Genomic DNA, 23,164 nt, shown 5'->3' with positions numbered 1-23,164 from the left:
CTATATAGTGCTCACCCAGGTATTAGCACAATGAAGATGCTTGCCCACAGCTATTTGTGGTGGTCAAGCATGGACTTGGATATTGAAACCATGGTCAAAAGCTGTCCTCAATGCCAGCAGGTGCAAAAACTTCCCCTCTTAGCTCCATGGCACCCATGTCGATTACGTGGGTCCCTTCTTGGGCACAATGTTCCTTATACTGATTGATTCTCACTCCAAATGGATGGACGTCTATGAAGTCCGGTCACCCATGTCACCATAGACCATTTGAGGCAGAGTTTTCCATTGCATGGATAGCCATCGGTCCTCGTGTCCGACAACAGGAATGCTTTTACCAGTGGGGAGTTCCACAGATTCATGACATTACCCATATCAAAACCTTACCCTACCACCCAGCATTGAACTGAACGGGTAGTCAAGCCTTTAAATCCAGGATGAAAAAGATGGAAGAGGATTCCATCAGCACAAGATTGTCCTGGTTCTTGTTTGCATACCGGACTACGCCACACACAACAACCAGCATTGCCCCTGCAGAACTACAAATGAAGAGACGTCTCCCCACCCCCTGACCCTTATCCAGCTGAGTTTAGAGGGGAGGGTGGAGAAAAGCCAAGAGGCGCAGAAGACCAGGCACGATGGTCATGGTCACAAAAGAACTTTCACAGTGGAAGACGTGGTCCTCGTGAAGAACTTTGGAGATGGGTCCAAGTGGCTGTTAGGCGAGGTGAGTGCAGTAACTGGACCTCTCTCCTATAACGTATTGGTAAACGGCTGAATAATTAGGCAACACATGGATAATCTCTGCAAACGAACACCAGCCCCACAAGAAAAGTAGCCTTCATCTATGCTTGAGTTTATTCTGTGTGTAAAGGACGGGTCACACGATTTGGAAGCACCGGTGGGGCCTATGGGACCCGAGGGGGTCGGGGAGATAAACCTGCCAATTTCCACTGAGGAACCTAGCAGACAACTGTCCCCTGAAAAGGAGCTCTCAGAAAAACCAGCCGAGGTCATTGAACTGCGACGCTCAACATGTCCAAAAAAGCCTCCTGAGAGACTTGATTTGTAAATAGTTATTCCTGTAAATAGTTCACATGTTATTAAATTTGTCAACTGCATTTTTTAAGTAAAGGGGGAAGGATGTGGTAAAGTGGAGAACCATGTACTTTTAAGAGAATGCATATGACAGTGCTGAACAATCAACGTACAGCATGGACTACTGGTTAACTGTAAGTCTAGAGCTGGAGGTGGTTGTGGGAGCGTGCAAGGATTCAGCGCTCTGCCCTCTGTTGCAATAAACAACCATAGTTAGTTCTTACATTGGTCTCTCTCCATTATTGACAGCGAGCATCAACTAACAAGTGTATATGAAAGTGTGCAATTCGAGTTTACTCGACTAGTGAACTCATAGACTCAAGACAGGAACATTGTATTACAGATCTCTGTATTTATCAAGGATGTCATCTGGCCACAGATGCTGGTTTCCATGCTCTTCAGATGCAACAGCTTTCAAGCTTTACATTTCTTACACATGTCATAAAAGCCACAGACTGGCATCCCCATGGTTTACTTAGCAAGCGAAACAAATAGGTTTCCTCATTGTCCATCATTCAGAGGGTTGTAATGTAGCAAAATAAATGGCAGTAATTAACTCATATATGAGTTGATGATTTCTGTGCTGTGAGAGCATAAGAAGTATGATCTAGAGTAGCCAAATGTCCCCTTGAGCTTGATCCACCATTCAATAAAATCATTTTTGAACTTCTACATCGACTCCACTTTCCCACCATATCCCCATATCCCTTGATTCCCTTAAGGCCCAAAAAATTATCAACTTCAGACTTCAATATGCTTATTGACTGACAACCCTCTAAGGTAGACAATTCCAAAGGTTCACAAACCTTTGAGTGAAAAGATTTCTCAATATCTCAGTCCTAAATGGTTGATCTCTTATCCTGAGACTAGGCTCTCCAGCCAGGGGAAATAACCTCTCAGCATCTACCCTGTCAAGCTCCTTTGTTGTGTTTCAATGAGATTGCCTCTCATTCTTCTAAACTCCAGAGAATATAAAAAGAAAAAGAAACATTTGCATTTATACCATGCCTTTCATGATGTGTGGACATCTATGTGCCTTACAGCCAATGAATGAATTACTTTTGAAGTGCAGGGTGGAATTTAATGCCCTGTGCCAAGGAAAAATTGGATGTGGTGGGGGGGTCATTTAATGGGGCCAGAGGGTGCAAGGTGGGGCCCCACCACCTTCCTGCCTCTACGTAATTGATTAAGACTGTGGCATTTCATTTTCTTTCTAAATGCTTTCTGAAAATCCACTGAACAACATTCACTAGTGCCCTCTTATATACCCTGCTTGTTATATCATCAAAAAGTTCAAATAGACTAGGCCTATGTTCCCTAGAGTTTAGAAGAATGAGGTGATCTCATTAAAGCATATGAAATTCTTAAATTCCTAAATAATTCTGTTCCCTTTAACAAAACTTCCATTTTTAATGTATCATTTGACTGTAAGCACATTTTGCTGAAAAAAGACACCCCACATGCAGGGTTATAGTACACTTCCAGTATAGAATAGCAAATGAACTGTGCACTGCTGCACAACCACAAGCTAAAGACTTGTACCTGAAGATCAAGAATTCTCATTTCTAGTTTGATCAAATGTAGTTTCTTGGCTTCATACTGTGCAATGTTTTGCAGATCAAAGTGCTAACCTACCTGCAGACCAAGTGCACTTCACTCTTTTGGTGAATATCGATATCTCAAGAGTTGGTTCATCAGATCCATTATATTCTTACCTATAAATTTATAATAAACTCCTCGAGATAATATGGTTTATTAGTTTTTATAGGAATTGAGCACACAATGGTAACTTTTATTGCTAATGCTTATACATATACAATCATAACCATTATTACCAATTATTTCACATAAACTTAAGGTAACACTTATGGTACAAGGTATCAGAGAATTCACATATTAAAGTTCTTGAACTTGATGGGTATAGCTGGTCAGGCCTGTTGTATTCTGTAGAATATACAGAAGTAGAACAAAATTATCCATTTTCCTTCTGGATAGAGCACATAAGCTGGCTCCTATTCTACCCTCCACCTTCCATGCTTTGCCCGCTACAACTAAACCAGGCAAACCCCTTCCATTATATGGCTCCAGGCTATATGGCTAGTTTTGTATTACTGCTTCAAGCAAGCTTGTGGAAAGGATGGGCCAAGACCTGGTCCTACCACAACGTTCAAGGTCTTAAGGCTGGCTTCCACAATTCCCATGTCTTCCTCATGTGGGCCCCTCCTTTTCCTTTAAGATTTCTTAGCTGATATGCACTACCACAATAGAGCCATGTCCATCCTGCTGTGTAATTAGTACTGAAGAAATGCTAGGAAGGCTACACACTAAAAGACACTTCTGTGTTCATTGTGTTTTGCAGGATTGATTTTTAAGAGATGCATAAAACTATAGGCTATGAATTCAATACTGACCCATAACAATGATACTGAAAGGTAATAGAAAGAATTATACTCTAATACACCCATACACCCTCTCATGGCATTATCTTGACTGAGTTGCCAGTCAAATTATTCAACTGGAGAAGGTTCCAGTGGGCCAATACTTGTGTTATCACTTGATCAACTTCCTCAGCAATGATCTCAGAGCTGTAAGCCATCAATTTCTACAATTTCTCAAGTGGATAGTATCTGCCAATCATGTGCTATTTTGCTGCATTTTGTGGAACTCTATCCTGGAAGAAAACAAAACTTAGGCTGCACAACAAGCATGGATAGGTCTCATCATGTGATACCAACATTAAGACAGTTTGCCGCTTGCCAATTTAAACTGGGCACATGGGGTGTCCTTGGACCTACCCTGTTTAATTAGATTTCTTAAGTTTAGATGACATTTATTTTGGTCTTTATAATGTTGGCATATTTTTCACCATAAATTACTTGTCTTTGTTGGTTAGTTTGCCTTTTGTGCATTTCTGTTTATCTTCCTCTTGACACTTCAACAGTTGATGCAGTTATGATCCCCAGCTGAGGTTACCACTGGACAAGCCTGATCCCAGTGTAGCCCAGCTTGATAGATCTTAACTTTTATTTGCTTGTTTAGGTACATGGTGAGAAGCTACTGAACAGAGTCATTGGAGTCATTACAATACTCCTTCACCCACAACTACACTGTTACAGATATATACAGATTTGTAAGGATAGCACAAGTTACAAAAGCTATCTTATACTCTAATGTTCACAGTAAGTACACAGTCCATGTAAACCAATAGGCAACTGATGGGCAGACACACCACACTCTGAAACCAAGTGATAAATGCCACTTCAACCAGATGCTATGGATCTCTCCTCAACTCCCCCCAGAATTTTGTTATACTGTGAGCCAACCAGTCTCATTGAACTCTGTCTTTCACACAAGGGTTTCCAAACTCCACTTTCCAAGATCTTGCCTTGGAATCCTCTCTCAAACAGATGCTTCCTCTTAGGTGCCTGCTGCAAGGATTCACCTCCAGGGTTTCAAACTCTCCTTCCAATGTTCCTCTCCCCTGTGTCACCACATGCATTCAAGCTGTCTTCCATGCACTCTCACTCACCGACTCAGCTGTCAACAGTATATCACTGCTTCACAGGCCCATAGCAAACCTTCAGTTGTCTCTTTGGACTTTCTGACCTCTTGCAAGTTGTTCTCGTTTTAAATCTGCTTTCTACAGCTTTTGTCTCTTTAAATCTGAAGCTTGGAGCCTTTCTCTCAGCATCTCACTCTTAACTTCAGTTAACAGGACCTTTTCCAGATTCTTGTCCTTCCCTTTGACTAAGAGGTTTTCTTAGGACTTTCTCTTATCCCACTTCCCTAGATTTTGAGGTAATTTCTTTAGCTTGGGACTGGCTATCTGTCCATTTTGCTCCAGTCTCTCCTGGCAGCTACTTTCAAAACCAACTGAACTCAAACAGCTTCCAAATCAAACTGCTGTTTCTACTTTCTTCTGTGTGTGTCTGTAGGAGGGATCTGCCTCTTTGTTGCTCATCAACAGCCCAGTTTCTCTACTGTTGTTAGTTTATCTTAGCTTCAAGTCCTATAGCTCTCATTAGAAATGCAAACATCTTCTAAAGTGAAGCTAAGACTCAATCCTAACACCCTCAAATACAAATATACCTTACTTAAACTATCTCTATTTCCTAACAGTGCCATATAAACAATGTAAATAAAAAGATACAAAGTGGATGAGGTCGGTATTCCTCTGGAGGCTCCAAATGCACTAAAAGATTGAGATGAGGTAAAGGAATTTGTGAAAAACCAGCAAAAAAGGTATAATGACAGCTGAAGTATTTTGCACACAAACACTACACTTCACAAACTGCATTTATAGTTTCCACCACAAGTGTCTCAAAATATCTTTAATTATGTATCTCACTTTTACAAGACATGTTGCGGCAGGGTTGTAACACCCATTTGTTATTCATTCTCTGGAGATAGATATTCCTGGAAAACCTGACATTTATTGCCCATCCCTAGTTGCCCATGAAAGGTGATAGTTGACTTTCTTCTGAAATGTTGTAGTCCATGTGGTGAACTCCCATGATGGCATTAAAAAGAGAGTTCCAGGGTTCTGACCCAGTGACAATGAAGAGACAGTGATATATGTCCAAATTGGGATGATATGTGACTTGGGGGGGGGGGGGTGTGGTGGGGGGAAGGGTGGGATTTGGAGCAATGGTAATCCCAAGCACCTGTATCCCTATCATGGTGATGGTTGTGGGTTTGAGAAGGTGCTGATGCGGAAAACTTGGCAAGTTGCTACATTCTGTATATAATGCACACTCCAACCACGGTGCACCAGTAGATGGGGTTCCAATCAAATGGACTGCTTTATCCTGGATAATGTTAAACTTGAATGAGCTTGGAGCTTCATCCATCTAGGCTAGTAGGGAGTGTTCAATCACACTTATGACTTGTGCCTTGTGCTTCCACCCTTTGCTGCTGGATCACCTGCAAACAACATCTTGAACAGGATGGCTCTTCCCACAGGAGTAAAGAATTCCAGAGCATGAAGTATTCATGATACCTGATAACTCCAAGCTAGCTCAGATGCTCATCGGCCATCTCAGACAGTCTGCAGTACAGATATGCATGAAATGTGAGAATGGATGTTATTTTGTAATATTTTGAGGAATACTGTGTTATTCTGTAAAGAAGGTTGGGCTGTGTATGATTTATTTAAGCTGGGAAAGTGGCTGATTGGAATAAGGTTGTCTGGGGGTTTGGAAGCATGACAAGGGTAGAGGTGTTAAGTTTAAGGTACAAGTAAATAGGTTAGATCTAACATTTGCATTTTTAGATAAGTTGAGAGTTTGTTTGAATATCAAAGGGGAGTCAGAGATCACAAGAAACATGTTTGCACCTTGCAGGAGCTCCATAGACAAATAGTAGTGGAGATATTATATTTTCTTGTCCTGAAAGCAAAGAAAAGATGAAACCATGAAAGTTGGAAGAGTCTGAGTTTCGAAGAGGTGTGAGAACAACGGGAGTGAGACGAAAGGGGAGAAGGTATTTTAGAGTTACTGTGGAGCTGTGAGATATGGCTGGGAATGTAGAAAGCTGGAGCTGTTTGAGCTGTTGAGCCATAGCTGGAGATCTGGGGTGGGAGAGGATGCAGTTTGAATCACCTATCCAGTCAAGCCAGAAAAAACTTGGGCTGCAGCAAGCAGTTTTATTCTGAAGTGGATTCCACCGCAGAGTAGAAGCGGGTAGAAGTCATGTGGTATGCCCTTATTGAAGCTACAGCAGTTTGCCTTGTGTAATCTTATTGAATTTCACAGTAAATATCTATAAGGGAGTGTTGTATGGAAGGTATTTACTCTTGGATTTGACCAAGTAGAGAGTTTTAGGGGAATGTTTTGTAAGACTAACCTTAACTGTGTAACTGTAATCTTATGTGCATATGTTTTTTTTTGTTAATAAAACTTTTACTTTTAAATTTTAAAAATCCCAAAAGTGTTACTGGGCCTCTTACTGGTGAGATCGGTACGTCTTCTACGTTTTCGGAATACAAAAAAAAGTCATGGCCCATAAGCCGAGTTTCCCTCTGGTATTTGGTTTGTGCAGCAATTACCACTGGCTGTGGTCATAGAGCCATAGAAAATTACAGAGCAGAAAGAGGCCATTCAGCCCACCATGTCTCTGCCGGTCAAAAAGGAGAACGAAGTAACTGGCCGTTCATTTTAATCCCACTTTCCAACACTGGAGTTGAGCGTTTCAGCCTCAACAATCAACTTGGGTGGGCATCTGGGTGAAAAAGTTTTTCCTCATGTCCCCTCTCATCCTTTTACCAGTCACCTTAAATCTATGCCCCTTGGTAACTGACCCCTCAGCTAGGGTAAACAAGTCTTTCCCATCTACCCTATCTAGACCCCTCATAATTTTGTACACCTAGATTACCCCTTAGCCTCCTCAGTTCCAAGGATAGCAACCAGCCTTTCCAATCTCTCCTCATAGCTGCAATTTTCAAGCCCTGGCAACATTCTTGTAAATCCGCACCCCCCCACCCCCCCCCCCCCCCCCGCGCCACCCCCTGCCCCCCGCGCCACCCACTACCCACCACCCAGCATTCTCTCTGGAGCATTAATGTCCTTTCTGCAATGTGATGACCAGGACTATACACAAAATTCCAGCTGTGGCCTAACCAGTGTTTTATACAGGTCCATCATTACATCCCTGCTTTTGCATTCAATACCTCCCCATTAAATGAAAGCATTCCATATGCTTTCTTGGCCATCTTGTCTACCTGTTCTGCCACCTTCAAAGACCTGTGGACATGCAGTCCAAGGTGGACATGCACTTCCTCAACCCCTCTCAACAACTTCCCATTTATTGAGTATTCCCTTGCTTTGTTTGCCCTCCTTAAAATCATTACCTCGCAATTTTCCGAATTGAATTCCATTCGCCACTTCTCTGCCCGTTCAATCAAACCACTGATACCATTCTGGGGTCAACAGCTATCCAGTTCACTATCAACCACACGGCCAATTTTTGTGTCATCTGCAAATTTCCCAATCATACCTCCCACAGGCAGACAAGTCACCAGGACCTGATGGCCTGTATCCAAGAGTTTTAAAGGAAGTGGCTGCAGAGATAGTGGAGACATTGGTCAAAATATTCCATAATTCACTGGATTCCGGGAGGGTCCCAACAGATTGGAAAATCGCTAATGTGATGTTCCTGTTCAAGAAGGGAGGGAAACAAAAAGCAGGAAACTATGGGCCAATCAGTCTAACATCTGTCATTGGGAAAATGCTAGAGTCCATTATTAAGGAAGAAATAGCAGAACATTTAGAAAATCTTAGCGCAATCAGAGTCAATATGGCTTTGTGAAAGAGAAATCATGTTTGACAAATTTGCTAGAGTTCTTTGAGGATATAACAAACAGAGTTGGTAAAGGGGAACTGGTAGATATAGTGTATTTAGATCTCCAGAAGGCATTCGATAAGGTTTCACATAAAAGGTTATTGCACAAGATAGGAGCTCATGGTATTGGGGATAATGTATTATCATGGATTGACGATTGGTCAACACACAGATGACAGAGTCAGGATTAATGGGTCTTTTTCAGGTTGGAAAGACAAAAGCCACAAGGATCAGTCCTAGGGCCTCAATTATTTACCATCTATGTCAATGACTTAGAAGAGGGGACAGAGTGTAATGCATCCAAATTTGCTGATGATACAAAAATAAGTGGAAGGGCATGTGGTGATGAGGACATAAGGAATTTGCAAGGGGATATAGATAGGTTGAGTGAGTGGGCAAAAAACTTGGCTGATGGAGTTTAATGTAGGAAAGTGTGATGTCATGCACTTTGGGTGGAAGAATTAAAAGACAGACTATTATTTAAATGGAGAGAGGCTTCAAAAAAGTGCAGCACAGCGGGATCCGAGTGTTCTTGTGCGTGCAACATAAAAAGTTAGCATGCAGGTGCAGAAAGTAATTGAGAACTCAAATTGAATTTTGGCCTGTTTTGCTAGGGGGGTTGGAGTTTAAGAACATGTAAGTCTTTTTATGACTGTACAGGTGTTGGTGAGGCTGCACCTGGAGAATTGTGTACAGTTTTGGTCCCTGTATTTAAGAAAGGATATAATGGCATTGGAGGCATTTTAAAAGAGATTCATTAGGCTGATTCCTGGGACGAAGGGGTTGACTTATCAAGAACGGTTAAACAGGTTAGGCTTTTATTCTTTAGAGTTTAGAAGAATGGGGTATGACCTTATTGAAATGTGCATGGTCCTGAGGGAGCTTGACAGGGTGGATGTTGAGAAGATGTTTCCACTAGTAGAGAAATCTCAAACTAGGGGCAATAGTTACACAATAAGGGGACACTCGTTTAAAGCCGAGATGTGAGGGAATTTCTTCTCTCAGAGGGTAGCGAACGTCTGGAATTCTCTACCTCAAGAGAGTTGTAGAGACTAGATTGCTGAAAGTATTTAAAGAGGAGGTAGATAGATTTTTGAAATATTGGGGAGTTGATGGCTATGAGGAGCTGGCACAAAAGGAGTTGAGGCCTAGGGAAGGTAAGCCATGACCTTATTGAAAGGCAGGGCAAGCTTGAGAGGCCAAATGGCCTACTCCTGCTTCTATTTCTTATGTTCTCATGTTCTTAAGTCTTTTGTGACTATCATAAGCTTTCTTTTTCTGCTTTATCTTGGCCCATATGCTTCTGGATAACCAGGGTGCTATAGCAGGCAGATGGTAAATGCCAAGCTGCCCAAATCCCAGAGGGAAACTTGAAGCAGCTGCCACAACTATTTGCAACTGGTATATATATTGAAATGCGGGCTTTGAATTCAGTAAAAGGCCACCAAGTTTTATAGATTTCTTACAAAACTAAATTAAACCTTCAATAGAAGAAATGATTTTAAGCCTATACATAAATCTACAAATTACTACTATGATAACTTCTAAATTCCCTAATTAATCTAAACCCCAGTTACACCTCGTTAAGGCAACAGTGAGACATATATACTTTAAAAGACCCAGGCAAAGTAACACACAATACCCTAAACAGTCAAATTGAAAATGAGTTTTCCTCTGCTTCAGTTCTTTGTAGACAGCAGCTTGAGGCTTAGATGCTGGAGGCTTTTTACACTTGTGTTAGATCTTAGAATGCCCGCTCTTACACACAGCCTTCCCTCCTTCATACATATTTTCCTCTTTCAATGCAAATTCCCACTGCTTCACTGTGTCTTTGGACTTTTACCTCGCTAATAATAAAAATCTATCATAGTACCACTTTTACCAGTAATCATTGGGAAAAATAAACACGCTGTTTCTAAACTTCACATGGCTAGGTGTAACATTTCACTCCCTCCTTTGCATTCAAGCTAGACCGGTTTATTTAAAAATGCAAATGTTCCCTTTACACCTTACATTCCAAAACTTCCCTCATGTTGCAGTTCAAGAATTTTGTGCCCTTCACACTGTTCATTTCCCAATTGATAGTAGGATATCAAGTCCCCAACTATTACTGCTCTTATTGTTTCTGCACTCAGAAATTTGCTTACATATTTTCCCTTCTAACTCCCTTCCACTATTTGGGGTCTATAGTACACTCCTAGCAACGTGGCTGACCTGTTTTTATTCCTGAGCTCAACCCATATGGCCTCATTTGATTCTTCATTTAGTATATCAACCCTCCTCACAGCTGTAATTGACTCTTTAACCAATAATGCTACACACCGCCCCCCGCCCCCCCCACCACCATTTTTATCCCCCACCTTATCATGCCCAAAAACTCTATATCCAGGGATTTTGAAATGTCATTTTTGCCTCTCCTTAAGCTAAGTTTTCATTATAGAAATGATATCATGCTGCCATGTGTCTAGCTTTATTCACTGTGCTGCTTGCATTTACATATATACCTTTTAACACTGCCAAATTCCTGTGCTGTAAGCTTTTTAACCAGTGTTACTTCTGTCTTTCAGACTCTCTCACTAATTCTCCATCTCCCGTTCTCTGCTCTGAATTTGCCCTCAGGGTCCCATTCCCCTGCCAATCTAGGTTAAACCCCACTCAACAGCAAATCTCCCTGTGAGGATATTTGTCCCAGTCTTGTTCAGATTGTCTGGCTTCTCCAGGTCCCACCTTCTCCAGAACTGGTCCCAATGCCTCAGAAATCTAATGCCCTCCCTCCTACACCAGCTTTCCAACAATGTTTTTAATCACTCAGTTCTCCTATTTCTATACTTGCCTGCATGTGGGACTGAAAGTAATCCTGAGATTACTGCTTTAGAGCTCTTGGTTTTCAATCTCCTTCCTAGCTCCCTAAAGTCTGCTTTCAGGAACTTATCCCCTTTCCTACCTAAGTCATTGGTACCAACATGGATCATGACCTCTGGCTGATCACCCTCCCCCAGAAGAATGTCCTGCGGCTGCTCTATGACATCCTTGGCTCTGGCACCAGGGATGCAACACACCATCCTGGAGTAACATCTACGGCCACAGAAATGCCTGTCTGTTCCCCTGTGTCCCCTATTACTACTGCTCTTCCCCTCTTCTTTCTCCCCTCTTGTACAGCAGAGCTGCCTGTGGGTGCCACAGACTTGGCTCTGACTGCACTCCTCTGAGGAACCAACACTGTATTCAAAATGGAAAGCCGATTGGACTCCTGCACCACCTGCCTAATTTTCTTGGACTGCCAGGACCCATTCCCCTTCTGCCTCTGGGCTCCTAAGCTGTGGTGTGACCACCTCTCTTAACGTGCTAAGCACATATCAGATGTATCCACGTCATAGGTTTGAATGTAACATCACCTCCCATGTCCATATCCATCTCTCTCATAACTTCCCATTCATTCCCTCCAATACATCGTGGACCTTCTTGAAATGTCCAAAACAAAGTCACAAACTACATTCTTTATGTTTATCTGGTTCTTTAACTCTCCTTGATCACTCTTAGGAACATAGCAAATAGGAGCAAGAATAGGCCATTCAGCCCATTGAGCCTGCTCCACCAGTCAAACAGATTATGGCTGATCATCTATCTCTGTGCCACCTTCCCACACTGTACCCATATCCCTTGATGTTATTGGTATCCAGAAATCTATCAATTTCTATCCTGAACATGCTCAATGATTGAGCTTCCACAGCCCCATGGGGTAGAGAATTCTAAAGATATACTATGCTGAGTGAAGAAATTCCTCATCTCAGTCTTAAATGGCCTGCCCCTTATCCTGAGACTGTGTCCGCTGGTTCTAGACTCACCAGCCAGGCGAAACATCCTGTCTACATCTACCCTGTCATGTCCTGTAAGAATTTTGTAAGTTTCAATGAGGTCACCGCTCATTCTTCAAAACTCTAGAGAACACAGACGCCGTTTCCCCAATCTGTCCTCATAAGACAATCCCCCATCCCAGGAATTTTTCTGGTCAACTTTCGTTGCACTCCCTCTATGGCAAGTGCATCCTTCCTTAAATAAGGAGACCAATACTCTAGGTGCGGCTCTATGCAACTGCAGCAACACATCTTTACTCCTACACTCAAATTCCCTTGTGAAAGTCAACATGCCATTTGCCTTCCTAATTTCTTGCTGATCTTCATACTTGCTTTTAGTGACTCAAGAACAAGGACACTCAGGTCCCTTTGGAGATCAACGCTTCCCAACCTCTCACCAGTTAAGAAAAACTTTGCCTTTCTGTTTTTTCTACCAAAGTAGATAACTTCACACATTCATAATTTATTCCATCTGCCATGTTCTTGCCCATTCACTTAGCCTGTCCAAATCCCCTTGAAGCCTCCTCACAACTCACATTCCCACCTAGTTTTGTGTCAACAGCAAATTTGGAAATATTACATTTGGTCCCCACATCCAAATCATTTACATAGATTGTGGACAGCTATGGCCTAAGCACTGATCCTTGCGATAGCCCACAATAACAGCCTGCCATTCCGTGAATGACCTGTTTATTCCTACTGTTTTCTGTGTTAACCGATTCTCAATCCATAGCAATATACTACCTCCAATCCCATGTGCTCTAATTTTGTTTACTAACCTGCGTGGGATCTTATCAGTCAGATCAGTTTTTCTAGGGCTCCTCGTTGCCACACTTAGTCAAACGCTGCCTTGATGTCAAGTGTAGTCACTCTTACCTCACATCTGGAGTTCAGCCCTTTTGTCCATGTTTGAACCAAAGCTGTAATGAGGTCAGAAATTGAGTAATCCTGGCTGAAAACAAACTGAGCGCTAGTAGGTTATTGCTAAGTACCACTTTATGGCTCTGGCGATGACCCCTTCCATCACTTTTCTGATGATTGAGAGTAGACTGACGGTCCAGTAATTGGCTGGGTCGGATTTGCCCTGCTTTTTGTGTACAGGACATACCCGGCCAAATTTCCACATTGCTGGGTAGATGCCAGTGTTGTAGCTGCACTGGAACAGCTTGGCTAGGGGGACAGCAAGTTCTGGAGCACAAGTCTTCAGAACTATTACTGGAATGTTATCGGTGCCTATAGCCTTTGCAGTATCCAGTGCCTTCAAGCATTTCTTGATAGCATTTATAGTGAATCGAATTGGCAAAGACTGGAATCTGTGATAATGGGAACCTCTGGAGGTGGCCAAGGTGAGTCATCCTCTTGGCACTTCTGGCTGAAGATATTTGCAAATGCTTCAGCCTCATCTTTTGCACTGATGTGCTGGGCTCCCTCATCATTGAGAATGGGGATATTTATGGAGCCTTCTCCTCCAGCTATTGTCCATCTGCATTTACGGTTGGATGTGGCAGGACAACAGAGTTGGGATCAAATCCGTTGGTTGTGGAATTGTTTAGCTCTACCATTTGCTGCTTATGCTGTTTGGCACGCAAGTAGTCCTGTGTTGTAGCTTCACCAAGTTGACACCTCATTTTTAGGTACGTCTGGTGCTGATCCTGGCATGCCCTCATTCACTCTTTATTGAACCAGGGTTCATTCCCTGGCTTGGTAGAGTGGGCGATATGCCAGGCCATGAGGTTAAAGTTCTTTAGGGGAAGGAAATCTGCCATTCTCACCTGGTGTGGCCTACATGTAGCCATAATTGGGAGAGCTGTCTCACAGATTAGCCAAGCAACCATATACACAGAAACATATCTTAGTGTCCCAGCTGCCATCACCATCCCTGGGTAAGTCCTGTCCCACCAGCAGAACAGACCCAGCAGTGATGGTTTACAGTTGAAAGGGAGTTGCCCTGGGAGTCCTCAACGTAAACTCCGGGCCCCATGAAGTCTCATGGCATCAGGTCAAACAAGGGCAAGGAAGCCTCCTGCTGATTACATGTGCTGCCCCCCTCAGCAAATGAATCAGTATTCCTCCATGTTGAACACTGCTTGGAGGAAGCGCTGAGGGTGGCGAGGGTGCAGAATGTACTCTGGGTTCATCACCAAGAGTAGTTCGGTAGCACCACCACAGACCGAGCGGGCTCAATCCTAAAGGACATAGATGCTAGACTGGGTCTGAAGCAGGTGATGAGGAAACCAACAAGAGGGAAAAACATACTTGACCTCATCTTCACCAGCTTGTCTGCCGCAGATGCATCTGTCCATGACAGTATCGGTAGGAGTAACCACTACAGTCCTTGTGGGGGCGAAGTTCCCCTCCATCGTGTTGTGTGGTACTACCACCACGCAAAATGGGATAGATTTCCAACAGATCTAGCAATTCAAGACTGGGCAACCATGAGGTGCTGTGGGCCATCATTTGCAGCAGAATTGTATTGAGGGTTTCATCCCTTTTAGGCTTTTCAATGGTTTGATACACAACTGAGTGGCTAGGCCATTTCAGAGGGCATTAGAGTCAACCACGTTGCTGTAGATCTGGATTTACACATAGCCAGACCTGGTAAGGATGGCAGATTTCCTTCCCCTAAAGGACATTTGTGAATGAGGGTTTTTACGACAATTGATAATAGTTTCATGATCATCAATAGACTTTTAATTCCAGTTTTTTATTTAATTCAAATTTCACCATCTAAATGTGGTGGGATTTGAGTCCAAGTTCCCAAAGTATTACTCTGGGTCTCTGGATTACTAGCCCAGTGATAATACCACTGTCTTCCCATCATATCTTTTGTAATTGGCCATTCAAATAATAGTGAAGTAATGATTGGGTTAAAAACAAAAAACTGCGGATGCTGGAAATCCAAAACAAAAACAGAATTACCTGGAAAAACTCAGCAGGTCTGGCAGCATCGGCGGAGAAGAAAAGAGTTGACGTTTCGAGTCCTCATGACCCTTCACCAGAACTAGAGATTGGGTTATATGCCCTTGTTTGACCTGATGCCATGAGACTTCATGGGGCCCGGAGTTTACATTGAGGACTCCCAGGGCAACTCCCTTCCAACTGTAAACCACCACTGCTGGGTCTGTTCTGCTGGTGGGACAGGACTTACCCAGGGATGGTGATGGCAGCTGGGACACTAAGATATGTTTCTGTGTATATGGTTGCTTGGCTAATCTGTGAGAACGCTCTCCCAATGATTGGGTTAAATCAGCCTCCATAGGCTTTGCTGTGTGAAGAAAATATAAGCAAGACTTCCCCCTGCAGGGATTATGGAGGCATTACATGTCATGTTAACTGGGACACATCCAGGGAGTAGTTACATAAAAATTGTGCTCTGCCCCAGGGTGTAACAGTAATGCTGTTGTGTTTTGATACTACTGCTTAGGCATTAGCATATGTCAAGTCTTACTTATACTGAATAAAACATAACCACTGTCACCAATAAGGATTATCCCTTCAATTTACTTCAGAACTTGAGAGTGAAGAGGTTAAAGGGTTCATTTAACCCTCTTGATTCTGAATTCTAAAAGCAGTCTAACTCCATGTCCAGCCTTTATTCTATATCCTTTAATACCTTTGGTTAACAAAAAAATTTATGATTTAAAATTAACAATTGATCTAGCATCGGTTTATCATTTGCAAAAGTGAGTTTCACTCTTCAACCAACCTTTGTGTGTACAAGTGTGTCCTAATTTTACTCCCGAAAGGTCTGGCTTTAGTTCCCTAGTCCTAGGCTTCAGTGAAAATAGTTTCTAACTACCCTAGCAATTCTCTGTACTATTTTGAAAACTTCGTTCAATTCACCCCAATCTTCTAAATTCCAGAGGATATCCCTAGTTTTTGTAACATCTCTTTATCTATGTCGCACTCCAAGGCCAATATATCCTTAAGATGTAGTACACAGAACTGCTTACAATACTCCAGGTGTGATCTAACCAGGTCTTTGTCCAGCTATAATATGACTTCTAATCCCATGTATTCTAGTCCATTAAATGATCACTATCACAACACTTTGTGGGAGCTTTATGTACAGTAATTGGCTGCTGGATTTCCTACATTACAATGGTGACTACCCTTCAAGAAAATACTTAACTGCCTGTAAAGCACTTTGGGATACCCTGTAGTCATGAAAAGAGCTACATAAATGCAAGACAGTCTCTCAAACCTGTGGACTTATTACTGGCGACTAGGAATGCAGCAAATGCTGTCCCTTAAATCAACGATTAGGTTTCAGAGTCATGCATTAATCACAAACATTGAACTTTAGCAGGCTGATTTTGCAGGAAAGAGGCTGCTATTCCAATGAAGCATCATATTTGCATTGAAATTCCAGAGATAAATGAACCATGTTCACGCTCATTAGACAAGCGATTCTCTATCCAACAATAAACTTTATTTATCCAGAAAAGCAGGTTTAGCCAAAAATGCGCCTGCATTCTTGAGTTGCGTTCCCTGAGTAATATTAAAATTACAGTTGTTCAGCGACTGATAAAATATGATCTAAATCTGAAATGCTTTTTTGCTTATCTCAGATATTTGGGGGGCTTAATCTGTAGTGACAATGTAAAAAGTACACAACTGGCATGAATAAAAAAAAGTGACTTGTAACATGAAGCTAAAGGGAGAGAAAGCTAATTAAATTTCAACACTGTTCACAAATGTCATCATGATGCCATTAAAATATTTCAGAACTCCTTTCCAAAGTGCAGACTTTAACATTAAATTAATTCATACAATAAAGCAGAGAAAATAATTAAGAACAGTTATAATGAAATTTCACCATCCATATGCTGGAAGATAACAAACTGACCCATCCTTCAACAGAACCCATCCTGCAATGATAGTGTACACCTCAAACAGTGACAAAGTACACAAATGTTTGGTATACAACTTGTTTAATAAGATTTTTCAGTTTTATATTTCAGATTGTAATTATGTATTGGACATGGTACCATACACCTAACTAAATTACCTACATGAAGCAAAATTATACACGTCTATCCTTCATGCATTGTTGCCTTCCCCATGCCAATACTTCGCTAGTCCACTTCTGATGCAAATGCTGTTTAAATTTACAGTAAATTTAAATAATCAGCCCCTGGGGGCTTAATATATGCACACTCAATATTTGAGCTTGTGTCAAATTGTGTCAGGAAAGAAATTACACGAAAATATATCAAAGCTACCTCAATCAAACCAACATAGAAAGGTATGCAAACATTACCAGTAGTTATTATCTACTCATACATTCAATTTTTCTATTTTTTTAAAGAATGAAGATCACACTGAACTTTAAAAAATCAAATTTAACCCATGAAATGACAATGATACTATAAGGAATCATATGAAATGTGTTGTTCATGGGTGATTACATATATTTTAAGTTTAAAAAATGCACTGCTAGTATTGTCTCAATATAAAATAACTGCATGAAATGGTGAGTGCTGGTGTACTCACTTGATCAAATACCAAGACCAAGCTGAGTTCCAAAGCCCTATTGCAACCAATTTATATCCAGTAGTTTTCCTCTTTCATTCATCCCAAATACACGTCCGCATGTACACACCATTCTACAACTTAGCATTAGTCCAACAGAACAATGAATTGCTGCAGCACTGCTCAAAATTCTTAAACCACTCCCCAAATCACAATAATCTTCAAAAGAAGATCTGTTTTGCATCTGCTGGTGCCTGCTCCATTGGACAATATGGGCATTTTAACCTAGGGAGTGAAGAAAAAAAATAAATGGTCATTAGAAAATCACAGTAAAAAGAATCACAGGAAGATAAATAATCTATCATGATCACCCTACCAAACATATTTCAACAAGAAGCACAACTCCGGTTACCTCAAGACTGCACAAAGACATTTTTGTGTTTCTCACATTGATTGTTAATTCTAAGCTAATCATTTATAAATCATCAGAATTAAGTAATAGCCTACCAATTATACTACACAAACTCAGATTGCTATCTGACTCTTGGGTTCAAATCCATTCTGGACAGAGAGTTAGCAGTCGCGGTGCTCAGGTCTCTCAATCAAGTCAGCATTCCCCACAATGCTGATTGCAATTCTGAAATCAGAAGCCTGTTTGGAAATGTGTTCATTGGTTACTTTCTTTTTTGGGTATAGTACTGAAAATGTAGATATAATTTTAGCTATTAATTTCCAATTTGACTATATAACTGTCCTATGATTGGACACTAAATAAAACAGGATGATTCTACCACCATAGCAGAGCGTTCCTGTGAGCTGAAATGTATATAACAGACCAAGGTTAAAGGAACTCTCACTGTCATAGGGGTTCACTGATTAAAACAGGTTTAACATAACTTTGTTTTTCATCTGCAAAGTTCCTAACATTTAAAATGAAATCAATGTGTGTTTCCCTCATCTTATTTTGTTTCATGCATTTGGGCAACACTGGCTATTTACCTAGTTAATTTACTTCCACTGCCACGTGATAATCAAAACTGTGACATGACCAACTAAGCAATATACCACAAATAAATGAGAAAAAGTGGACCAACACACCCAAGTTGTTATCTTAGCACAAAATGACAAATATTTCCAACACTACATCATCTTTAGAATCATAGAGTTGAAACAGAGTCATTACAGCACAGGAGGCTGCTGTTCGGCCCACTGAGTCATACCAGCCCTTCGTGGAACAATCCAATCGGCCTCATTCCCCCACTCTATCCAAATGGTCCTGTAAGATTATTTCCCTCAAGTGCTCATCCAATTTCCTTTTGAAATCATTTGTCTCTGGTTTCACCACACTCACAGGCAGCGAGATCCAGGTTATTAACGCTCGCTGCGTAAAAATTTCTTCCCCACACCCCCCAGCCTAAACCTTAAACCTGTCCCCACTGGTCCTTAAACCATCAACTATTGGAACAGCTTTTCTTTGTTTATCTTAACTAAACCTGTCATAATCTTGTACAACTCTATCAAATTTCCCCTCAATTTCCATGGTTCCAAGGAGAAATAACTCCAGCTTCTCCAATTAACTCTCCAAGTAATCTAGTAGCTAAAGTTCCTCATCTCTGGAACCATTCTAGTAAGTCTCCTTTACACCCTCTCAAGGACCCTCACATTCTTCCCAAAGTATGGTGACCAGAACTGGATACAAAGCTCTAGCTGCAGCCTTAACAGGTACAGCATTACTTTCCTACTTTTGTACTCAATACTTCAATTTACATAGCCCAATTTCCCAGTGCTTTGCTAACCATTCTCCTAATATGTCCTGCCACCCTCAAAGATCTATGCACATGATCCCCAAGGTCCCACTGTACATTCTTTAGAACTGCAACATCTAATAGATATGCCCTCTCTCAATCCATTCTGTCAAAAAACATCACCTCATACATCTGTCACTTTGTGCCCATTTTGCCAGTTTATATCCTGTTGCAATCATGCTCACAGCCAGCCACAGCAAATTTTTATATTTTACTGTATTCCAATATTCAAGTCATTTACTTAAATTACAAAAGAAGTGGTCCTACCACTGATTCTTGGGGAACACCACTGTCTATCGTTCTCCCAGTCTTAAAAAAAAACATTTACTATGACTCGCTGTTTTCTGTCCGTAAGCCAATTTTTTAATCCAAGCTGACACTGACCCACCCCAACGCCCCTATTCATCGTGCCTTCATTTTTTCACTAGCCTTTTGTGGTACTTTGTCAAAGGCTTTATTAAAATTCATATACAAAGAGTGGCAGCTTTTCTGGATCCTAAATGAGCAGATGGAGATGTCATTTGGCTCTCTGAATCTCCTTGATTAGAAACCTAGAACATAGAAACACAGAAAAATAGAAGCAGGAGTAGGTCATTTGGCCCTTTGAGCCTGCTCCGCCATTCAATATGTTCATGGCTGATCCTTTATCGCAACGCCATACTCCTGCTCTCTGCCCATACCCGTTGATCCCTTTACAGTCCAGAAATCTATCCATTTCCTTCTTAAATATATTCAGTCACTTGGCCTCCACAGCCCTCTGTGGTAGAGAATTCCACATGTTCGCCACTCTCAGAGTGAAGAAATTTCTCCTCATCTCAGTCCTAGATGGCCTACCCCACATTCTGAGATTGTGACCCCTTCTTCTAGACCCCCCCACCCAGCCAGAGGAAACATCATCCCTGCATCAGTCTGTCCAGCCCTGTCAGAATTTTATACATTTCAATGAGGTCCCCTTACATTTCAATGAGATCCCCTCTCATTCTTCTAAACGCCAATGAATACAGGCCGAGTCAGCCCATCTTTCCTCATACAACAATCCTGCCATCCCAGGAATCAGTCTGGTGAACCTTTGCTGCACTCCCTGTATGGCAAGTATATCCTTTCTTAGGTATGGAGACCAAAACTGCACACAATACTTCAGGTGTGGTCTAACCAAGGCCCTGTATAGCTGCAGCAAGGCATCCTTGCTCCTGTACTCAAGTCCTCTCGCAATGAAGGGCAGCATACCATTTGCTTTCTTAATTGCTTGCTGCACCTACATGATTGCATTCAGTGACTGGTGTTCAAGGACACCCATGTCCCTTTATATATCAACATTTCCCAAACTATTACCATTTAAATAATATTCTGCCATTCTGTTTTTCCTACCGAAGTGGATAACTTCAAACTTAGCCACGTTATAATGCATCTGCCATGTATTTGCCCACTCACTCAACCCGTCTAAATCACCTTGAATTCTCTTAACATCCTCCTCACCACTCTCATTCCCACCTAATTTTGCGTCGTCAGCAAACTTGGAAATATTACATTTGGTTCCCTCATCCAAATCATTGATGTATATTGCGAATAGCTGGGGCCCAAGCACTGATCCCTGCAGTACCCCCTTAGTCACCGCCTGCCGTTCTGAAAAAGAACTACTTAGTCCTGTTTCCTGTCTGCTAACCAATTCTCAATCCATGTCAATATATTACCCCCAATCCCATGTTCTCTAACTTTGCACATTAACCTCTCATGTGGGACTTCATCAAAAGTTTTCTGAAAATCCAAATGCACCACATCCACTGGTTCTCCTTCATCTATTCTGCTAGTTACATCCTCAAAAAACTCCAGTAGGTTTGTCAAACATGATTTCCCTTTCATAAATCCATGCTGACTTTGTCTAATCCTGCTGATATTTTCCAAGCGTCCTGTGATCACATCCTCTCCACTCACCAGCTCCCAGCTAAAATGTAAAAGCTGGCTCATGGATGGCTGTGATGATCCCCCCATACCTTCATTTAGTATATTTGGCTACATCGCAACTGTCCCTGGGCACCGTTTCATTTTGAATCTATTAAATCAGTCCAAGGTGCCCACGCAAGTCATATCAGAGTCATAGGCCTAGAAGTTCAGGGAGCGCAGGAGACAACCCGAGCACGTAATGCACACCCAAAGATAGGTCTCTGCTAACCAGCTTGCTGTCTAAGCACACTGAAAATCGGATAAATGATTAAAGGAACCAGAAAAGGGGTGATTGAGGCAGGTGGCATTGGTGGCAGGGGAATTCGTGGGTGGGGGGGGGGGGGGGGGGGGTCACTCTTGCTCCTCTCGATTCCGCATTCAGGAGAGTTTTAAGATCGTATCTAACTAGTTGCAGCCCAACAGGCGGTCCCTTTAGCACTGCCTGTTAAGTCACACACAAACCTGGTTCCGCAGTGGCTAGCCAGCATCGTTTGCAGGGTACTTGGAAAGGCCCTAAAGTCTGTTTTGGGTATGGGCCCTACCCAGACGGCCAGCAGTGTCAGCTTTCACAGGAGAGCTGGCCACTTCTGGCACTGCGCCTGGTAGAGAGGATGCTATGAGAGCAGCATCCTCATAGCCAGGTAAATGGAAATTGGGGACACCGGGGCCGTTGCCACCAGGCCCCCTCCCCCATCCCAGGCCCGAACAGGAGCCCCCTCACCACCAACCGCTCCACCCAGAGTCTGCAGTGAGGCCAACAGTGTTCACCAGGTGATCTCCCATACAAAGGAGGACCCAAATGCGATCGGTAAAATCCCAGTGGTGACCATTTAAATGCCTCAATTGCTCCTTTGCTCACAATGGCTCCTTTAGCCAGTAATGATACCATTAACACCCATTTGTCCTTTTGCCCATGACATCTTTGGCAATCTCTCCCTTGCCCCCATCTATCGCTGGCCTTCTATCCAGCTTCACCTGCTCCACCCCCTGCTTAAACAGTATAAATTTCATCACATTTTTACTTCTCTGTAGCTCTGAAGAATCATATGGGCTTGAAACGTTAGCTGTGTTTCTCTCCACAGATGCTGTTAGACCTGCTGAGTTTTTCCAGCATTTTCTGTTTTTGGCTCAACTGGCCTCTGGGTTGGCGGGGCGGTGGCGTGGAAGAGAGCGAAAGATGCCATCCTCCACCTTAACCACTGCTGGGAAAATTCCATGGCAGCAGGAAGACAACAGGCAATCGATCTCTACCTTCTCTCGCCATCTTACGTGCCTCCTGCCCCACCTGCCTCCCAGCCCATCCCTAGAGGGCTGGTGCAGCGCATGGTAATTACCTATTTCCACCAAAAGAAACTTCCTTCGTTTACATTCATGCCTATTCTATTGGGGGTTCTGGACAGAGGATTACGGACAAGCCATTCTTCCACCATCACAACCAAGAAATTGTTAGTTGCAGATGCCAGTTAGGATGGAGGAATAAGCAGCAACTAAAATAAAATTAAAAACGAATGGGATAAAAATATGTGCTTACATTCTAGGGCAAGAAGCTAAACATTAATCTGTAGTTATTTAATATTTCGTAAACTATCCATTTAATATTTGCACATTCACATTTAAGATGAAAAAATATTCAATAACATCAACGTGGAGAAATTA

At 42.2% G+C, this 23,164-nt stretch overlaps 1 protein-coding gene across 1 annotated transcript in view; it reads right to left on the bottom strand.

Moving 5' to 3' along the window:
- Positions 1 to 17,204: 17,204 nt before the first annotated feature.
- Positions 17,205 to 23,164, bottom strand: part of LOC121279355 (E3 ubiquitin-protein ligase RMND5A) — a 42,812-nt gene continuing 36,852 nt past the window's right edge. Inside the window, exon 10 of the mRNA XM_041190541.1 lies at positions 17,205 to 18,047. Coding sequence (XP_041046475.1) covers positions 17,984 to 18,047 — 64 coding nt within the window. The 3' untranslated portion in view covers positions 17,205 to 17,983. The remainder of the gene's footprint in view (positions 18,048 to 23,164) is intronic.

The sequence above is a fragment of the Carcharodon carcharias genome, chromosome 1 (assembly GCF_017639515.1).
Source record: "Carcharodon carcharias isolate sCarCar2 chromosome 1, sCarCar2.pri, whole genome shotgun sequence".
NCBI classification, from domain to species: domain Eukaryota; kingdom Metazoa; phylum Chordata; class Chondrichthyes; order Lamniformes; family Lamnidae; genus Carcharodon; species Carcharodon carcharias.
The sequence above is the reverse complement of the archived record's forward strand: the minus strand, read 5'-3'. Positions and strand labels throughout refer to the sequence as shown.